At 48.7% G+C, this 8288-nt stretch overlaps 1 protein-coding gene across 1 annotated transcript; it reads right to left on the bottom strand.

The window, feature by feature from the left end:
• Positions 1–370: 370 nt before the first annotated feature.
• LOC123142051 (uncharacterized) lies at positions 371–1146 on the bottom strand. Its single transcript, XM_044561078.1, has one exon. The coding sequence runs from the start codon at positions 1051–1053 to the stop codon at positions 652–654; it is 402 nt and encodes a 133-aa protein (XP_044417013.1). The 5' UTR covers positions 1054–1146; the 3' UTR covers positions 371–651.
• Between the last annotated feature and the right edge of the window lie 7142 nt (positions 1147–8288).

Below are 8288 nucleotides of genomic sequence, written 5' to 3'. Positions count from 1 at the left end.
TAAACGACCCAAAGTTGAGACCCTCTCAAGGCACAGCACCACACGCGATTAACACATAAAGAACGTTGCTTTCCCATCAGTTTTAGAGTCATGGACGTCTCGTGAGCGAACTTAAGTACCTTCATCTTCCCTAATGATACGGAAGCTTGAACTTTTTTTGTGCAGAAAGAAACATGCTTTATGTCTTAAAAGGTAATTATCACATGTACAATATAAAATTTTAAGCGGAATTCTGATAACTAAAGGTGATCTCAATTCCCATAGGCACAAAACCAAGCGAGAAATCCTACAGTAAAAGAAGTGAGAATTTCTACAGTACGTGTCCGCCCATAGTGTAAATCCGCAGACCAGCACAAAGATGCAGGAAAGGTCACACAAACTGCTCCATTTCATTCCTCGGCAAAAATTACAAGGAAGTGTGTACAGATCCAGAGTACTAGTACTAGTAATTATCAATTTATCAGCACCATCATCAGTTCATCACAGCACTAAAAAGAGCACTGATTCCATTCTCCAGAGCAGTACCCGATCCTAGCTCGTGTGCTAGCCACGACGGGACGGATCCATGCGTTGGTGCGCGCGAAATAGAGGCGCACCGTCCGCCACTACTGGTGAGCTCCCTGGTACGGGCCGCGAAGCAGAGCAGCCGGGTCACGCGGTCACCGCGGGTCGGCCCAGCCTTGACGGGCGGGGCATGAAGTCGCGGCAGCGGCGGTGGTCGCGGCCGGCGGAGGATGGCGCGCTCACCAGCCGCAGCAGGTGCGCGCGCAGGACGGACCGGCCCTTGGTGGTTGCCCTGCCGCCGGCGCCGCTCCTGATGATTCCCTCGACGCGCACCGTCGCGCTGGCTCCCGGTGCAGCAGGCTGCTGCGACGCGCGGCCGGCCGACGACGTCTGTGGTCGCCCCCGCGGGTTGCGGTGGCGGGTGCAGCGGAAGGAGCCCGGGTGGTTGGTCGGCGAGCAGAGGCAGGTGAGCTTGCCGGTGCTGGGAGCCGCGCCCGCGCACCTCGAGGTCGCCCCGGCTGAGGCGGAGGCGAATGGGTGGTTCGCCATGGTAGCTTGGACACCTTTTGGATTCTCGCTTGGTTTCTCGACGGAGCTCAGATGAGGAGCGGTGGTTGTGGGTGGTTTGCTGGCCTTCTCGGGGGCGCGCTCCCCGTTTTATAAGCTCGCCGGTCACCGCAGGGCCCGCGACGACGCATGTGTGTGTCTCAAGGCGACGTTTTTCCTGTGCGCGTGTAAGTAAAAGTGTAAACCGCTTGGCAAGTGCCTGAAAGTATCTTCCACCCCATAGACTAGTTTAGTTTAAGGTCAGGTTCACGCGTAGATCAATTTGTTCTTAGTCGTAGCACTTCGCCGTGCTACAGACACGCACACACGGTGAAGTATCAGAAGCCATGGACCAAACTGAACAACAAGGGGGCGCGTAGAGGAAACTGCATGACTTATTTTCCGTTTTTTACTCGGATTTTCAGCTTCCTTGGATTTTAAGACTTTGTTACGCTTTTTAATAATATGGCTGCATGCATCGACTGATGCAGAGGCCGGAGATAATCCTCCTTTTCTAAAAATAAAAATAAAAATGAAACACCAGAACTCAGAGTCAGTTATATTCCAGGTTTCCAGCTATAATGTGTTCATCCTCATCGCGCAATACGTGTGTGCCCAATCCGCTCTGAATTCTAATACACCGCAGCTCTGTGTCTGTCTGCAACACATGCTCCAAGAACTGAGCTCATGCATATAATCTTCTTCAAAAGAAACCAATTTGCTCTTATAAAAGAACAAGAAACTCCAATTGTGGCGCCGACCTTTGCTCTCAGCTGCATGAGTGAATCAGGCGTGACTCGGACCAGCCGCCTTTCGCATCGGTCTCGTACTAGTATACCGTCGTGCCTAACATTTTGTTATTTAGCGCAACTACTCTAGTACTTGCTCCATTATTGGATTATTACTGCTTGCATGGAATTTCTTCAACCAAATGCTAAATCACATGAAAACATACGCATGTGACTGCATATGCATGCATGTCTGACGTGTCAATCGTCCTTGTCCTTGTCATCATCATCGTGTGTACAGTCAGATCAACATCATGCACGTGTGATGTGTCATTTGGGCAGAGCAGTGCAAATCTATTCGCGGGTTAATTCACCGTTTTGCAAAAAGAAAAAATATTGCTCCATCGAAGGGCCGACCAAGAAGAAGCAATTCAGTTTCAGAACTTCAGAAATACAACCGATTAGTGAATTAGGAGCCTTAATTAGGCTAGACTAGTGATGTGTCTTAGTCAACCGATTACTTGATTAGTGTGATCATTGGTGGTTATCCAAAAACCTGTACCATGTGATGGGCCATGCATGTGTAGGTTTGGTCAGGCGCCATCTGGATGACGATCAATCGTGTCCCTTTCTTACAAATGCTTATCCAAAATAGTACTACGTCCGTCCCATAATATAAAAGCATTTTTATATTAGTATAGTGTCAAAAACGTTTTTATATTATGGGATGGAGGGAGTAGCAATTTTTGGGAAATTTATCCTAAACAGAACCGTACCGGTGGATAGTTGCGTGGGCCAGGGTCATATGGCCGGCCATGCCTGCCGATCGAGCTGACATGTGAAGCCGTTCTCGTCGGCGACGTCCTGCGGGTAGCGCCGGCGCCACTCCGCCATGGCTTGCTCGTCCGCCTCGGCGCTGAGGAGGCGGCGCTGCTGCCTACGGGGTTCCTGACGGTTGCCGTCGGTTACTAGCTGCGGCGGAGGCGCAAGTTCCTGCGCCTGCTCGCACGTCTACGCGTCGTCGAAATTCATCTGCGAGCGTTGCCTCGAAAGGCGCCACGCCGTCGCGTCGTACGCGCGGACGGCCTCGTGCACGGTCTCGAACGTCCCGAGACTGAGACGCACGCCACCAGAGCGGATCTCGGCGTAGAACGTGTCGGAAGGGTGGACGCGGACGCCGCGGTAGCCGGAGTTGCTTCGGTGACGCGGAGGCATGTCGACGGCGGGGGAGAAGGCGTTGGGAGAAGGGCGCGGCGCCGGCGGGGATGTGCCGGATCTGAGGATATTTGCCGCAGCTCTTGGAGACGCTCTAAAAGTGAAACCACTTTGGCAAGTGCCTGAAACTCTCTTCCAAACCGTACACTAGTTTATTCTTCCACGTAGCACGTCGCTGTGCTACGGACATGGTGAAGTATCGGGACTCGGGAGCCTCCCGGAGCCATGGTGGGTTTAACATAATTTATGAACTGAAAATTAATACAGTGAATGAGTTGAAGGCACGTAAAAGAAGCTTCGTGGCGATGACGATGGAACACACTGTCGATCAGTAAGCTAATCGCAGATCGTAGCTATGCTTCTCTATTATATTCTTCATTCATCCTGCAGTACTTTTGTATATACGTGTCGACCGATCCGATCTGAACAACAATATGTTCCATTTCTGAGCTGAGCTCATGCTTAAAATATCTCAATCTTTCTCAAAAGAAACCGATCTGATCTCATAAAATAACACTGCCCCAGCTTTTGCTCTGCATCATCGGTGGAAACCACTCACTGATCCCTCATGTTCTTTTGCCGAAAATCGTACTACTGGCATGGGCTTGTTTTATCCGCGACGCGACATCTCTAAATCAGGCACGTACGTAGGTGCATGAGCGGCCATGACTCACAGCAGCCGCCTTTCGCGTCGACTCTTGTACTACTCTCATCCCGTGCCTAACCATTTTGTTATTTGGCGCAACTAGTCTAGCGTGCCAGTACTAACTCAAATTATTGGCTTACTGCTTGCGTGGAATCTCTTCAGAAAAATTGCAGAAAAATTGCGTGGAATCTCTTCAGATGTAAATATCCCTCTGATTAGAACATGCTCCACCGACCAAGCACCAGCAATTCAGTTTCAGAACTTCAGAAATACAACCGATTAGTGAATTAGGAGCCTTAACTAGGCTTGACTAGTGATGCGTCTTAGTCATCCGATTACTTGATTAGTGTGATCATTGGCGGTTAGCCAAAACCTCGGAGTCTTAACGTGAGACGGCACTTCCACGACCACGACATGTGATTTACTTTACAGGCGAACTTACAATACACTACTAGTATTTCTCTGCTGCTTAATAATGCAGCGAAGAAGCTTGGTTCAACCGTGCATGCAGAATTTATTTATCTCGAGATAATTACACGATCGCACTCATGATCATCTGCTTGCTCGACCGGCCTGAATTACCTTAATTAGTACAAGGAGCACAAATTAATTCATTGTCGACGTAAAAGTTACCCAGCATACTTTCTAGAAGCAGAGATAAATTGTCCCTGAGTCTGAATGTGACGCGCGTAGATTTTCTTCAGAGTAATCACATCATCCGTCGACTTAACCTACGCGATCAGATCAGACGGTGAGTAGACCATACACACGATCTAACCATCATTCTTAACAAAGGGTTAACTCGATGTGTATATACCATTGTCATGGGCCATGCATGTGTAGGTTTGGTCAGAGCAACTCTAGCAGACCCCGCATCCGGGACAAACCCGCATAATTCCGGCGATTATACGGGTTCGGCCCATTTTTCTGGCCAGACCAGAAGCCTGCATTGGTGTCCGGCCCGTAAATATTTTTGCCGCAGCCCGCAAACGCAACCCCCGAGTCACTATAACTGCGGGTTTGCGGGGCAGATGCGGGTCAAAACCCTATCCCCCCGCAACCGCGTTCCCCTCCAATTCCCCACCGCGCCGCTCGATTTCTTGCTGCCGGCGAGCCTTGAACCACCATGGCCGACTCGGGGGATGAGGCGGAGCGCCGCCGCCGCACCAGATCTGACGCCGCGCGCAAGCGGGGGACGCGTCGGTGGCTCAACCACGGTGCCCGGCCGCCGCCGGCATTCAACCGGCGCGAGCTCGACGAGTTCGAACTTGAGCGCGCCCGTCGCCGCCGAGCCTCCTCCGGCAACTGGTCCGCGGGGGGCTCATCCGGCCACGGTTCCGCGGGGTGCTCATCCGCGGGCGCATCGAGCTCGCGGCTCGTTCCGGTGAAGAGGGAGCCGGAGGAGGCCGTGCCCGATGCGCCGCCGCACCGAGGCGTCATCAGACCCGAGGACTACCTCCCACCGGGGCAGGAGGAGCTCCTCGAGCGCATCGTCCTCGAGCGGTCGGCGAGGGATCAGGAGGAGATGGAAGAGCGCATCCGGCGCGAGCTCAAGTACGAGCGGCTCTTCCTCAAGACGGGCCTCACGGCATCGCAGGCGCATGCATCGAAGGAGGCTGACCTGCGCGTGATGAAGGCGGAGCAGGCGAAGCTCTACATCGAGGTCGACTCCGACTCCAACTGGTCGCCGCCGGTGGGCAGCTACCGCAGGAGCTCCGGTGAGCTCAGTTTTGTTGTAGTGGTGCGGTAGCGTAGGCCCTGTCTAGCATATCTGACCTTTATGTATGTATGTGGCGTGTACGAACTTATTATGTGAAGAAGAACCATCTATGCGAGCGAGCTCCGGCGAGCTGCTGCTTAAATTTCTCGCGCGAAACAACTTTTTAAAAAAATTAGGGGTTTGTTTGCGGTTTCTAGTCCGGCCGGGTCATTCTGCGAGGTATATTCCCGACAGCCTGCATAACCGCCACCGTGCGACCTACAAACACAGTTTATAGGCCGACAAAATGCGGGGTCTGCTAGAGTTGCTCTCATGCCGCGATCTAGAGACCACAACTTTCCGCAGGACCAGTAGCTTTCCTCCAGCCAGCCTCAGTTTAATTGCAGATGACCATCAATCGTGTCTCTTTCTTACAAATGCTTATCCAACACAATAGCAATATCCCGGAAATTTAGCGAAAACAGAATCGTACCAGTGGGTAGCTGCGTGGGCCAGGGTCATATGGCCGGCCATGCCTGCCGATCGAGCTGACATGTGAAGCCGAAATTAAGTTGATGGCAATCTTAGCCTGGAAGGGGCAGGCAAACATCTTTGGACAGTGACAACTACATCTTACCCGCCAAAATTCCCTCTCGACACAGCTGTGGTGAAAACTACCTGATAGATGGGATCTCCTGTGGCATGGCCGCTAGCAATAGCTACAAGTAACATGAAAATTTCTGAGTTCACCAAAAGGTCCCCTTAGAGAAATGGGAAGAATTAATCTCCGTGATGTGAGCTTGATTGGGATAGAGCTAGAAGGCATGATCAGGGTGTGAACGCAGGATCATTGTGTCAAGTTAAATAAGACGTATTTACGGAGAGAACAAAGTAGCCGTGAAAACGATTACATAGAGCTTAGATTAATTTACAAACACACACGTCAAACATAAAAGATCAACAGGTGCATGACTTCTTTACCCTCCACGGGCCACATTCTAGAACAAATGTTCTGTGACGCGTGCAGTGATTAAATCTGCGGCCAGACTGGAGTTGATGCTGGATTCCTAGGAGTTCTCGTCCCCGGCACGCAGCGTTTCCGCTAAACGCTAGTGATTATTTACATAATCATGCGCCCGGTGTCTGAATGATCAAAAACCGCCCATGTACTCCTTCCGTCCCAAAATAAGTGTCTCCTTATTTTGGAACGGAGGGAGTATTAAGCAAGTTGAGTAATCTAAAGAATGCAAAGATAGACATCTCCTGCAATCCAGAGTGACGCCGGCTGGAGAAATTAAAGTACTTAACCTAGGTTTTTTTTTTTCCTTTTCTTTGTGCGTCGCAGTCCGTTTTATTTGGTCTTCGGATGATTTATTACCCTAGATCTTTGTCGCGGATTCTTCTGAAAATTAGATTTTTCCGCTGAAATATCTGCCGACACATTCTGTTGCGAATATCCTCTCCACCCAATGTTCAAAACTTGTGAGCTTGTAATTTCATTACAAGTAATTAAGATCGCTCCATCTTTGATGTAACAGCGACCACGATGTGCAGGCAGAGCAGGTACACATTGCTACTCCTACTTGCTTAGTATGTGTGCACAAACTGTACCGAAAAATGATGAGAAGAGCTAGCCAAATTACGTGGAACGGCTGTGACTACGTGAACGGTGATCCATCGAGTGTATATCTTGTCATTGAACAAATGACTTGAAATCTAGCTTCCTGTTGTTTTTCTAGTGGAGCCCTTGAAAGAGAGCCAAAAGACCAAGAAAAATAAGCACGAGGTTAAATAAACATATTGCATGCAACTGGTCCAGAAAAATCAGGTAAAAAAAACATCTCAATCATGTGATGAATGCAATAAGAGTTAAAGATGGTTTGACAAACCAGCCGATAGAAGGGTGTGGACGATTGGAACAGGGACATTGATTTCCATGGATTGAAGATGGCACTGTCGCGATATCTTATTTTGCTTTTCAGTTTTCGTAGAGCCAATCGATGTTCAGGAGATACTTTCAGAAAATATCACAAGGTTAATTTGATATGTGTGTATGTCACATCCCAATGAGTTTGTTTGACATGAAGTGTCTCATTGATCATGCATTCACAAGTGAGGAAATCTTACGTTTTGAGTTGCCCTTGCAAAAAAGGTACACAATATTTCAGGAGTGAGCAGAGAACCTGGCTAATTGCTTGTTAGGCATTGACATCAGCAAATAGGAGAGCAAACCATGAGTTGGAGCTAGTACCCTTCAAGCCGGAGTTAAGTGATGAGAAAGGTCTTAGATATTTCATGCTATACATATATTTGACGTAAATATATACTAGCATAATCTTATGTATACTGAGTAAAACTTAATGATGTTCAACATATAGTAAAGCTACAATTTTAAGTAGTTTGGAAGAGAGGAAGTAGCATGTATGTATCTTTAGGTTGAGTCACCACTGAGACATGCATGATGCATCCCTAGAACATACAATGGTATACATAGGCATCAAAACTTGGTTGTTCGGTCGATATAGTAAACAATATCATGCAAAATGCATGATGTGGTCAATGTAAAGGTGTTCATATACATATGCCCGACGCTAGGCGATTGTGTGACGGACTGGTGTGCATCCCCGTGGAAATGTTGTGTCAGAGTCAGGGTCATAGGATCATGAGTGCAATCGCGACGAAGATAACACAACTAGTAATGTTGTATTGGTTGTATTTTGTTTAGTTCGGCGTTGATGTTGTGTTGGTGCCTTAACCTAGTTTAACTATATTACTATTTTGGTTTTGAATTTCTTCGATTGTTTTTGCGCTAAGTAGTTTAGCTTTGTTTTGGTCTCTTATACATCTTTCTTCTGATAAAATTCAATGATTGTGTTGTTGTCATTGAGAAAGTAAAATGACTCACTGTTTAGCAGATATTTCTTAGGCTTGCATTATATCACAATGCAAC

Source organism: Triticum aestivum, chromosome 6D (genome assembly GCF_018294505.1).
Source record: "Triticum aestivum cultivar Chinese Spring chromosome 6D, IWGSC CS RefSeq v2.1, whole genome shotgun sequence".
In the NCBI taxonomy this organism is placed as follows: Eukaryota; Viridiplantae; Streptophyta; class Magnoliopsida; order Poales; family Poaceae; genus Triticum; species Triticum aestivum.
Note: the sequence above shows the minus strand (reverse complement) of the source record. Positions and strands in the feature narration are given on the sequence as shown.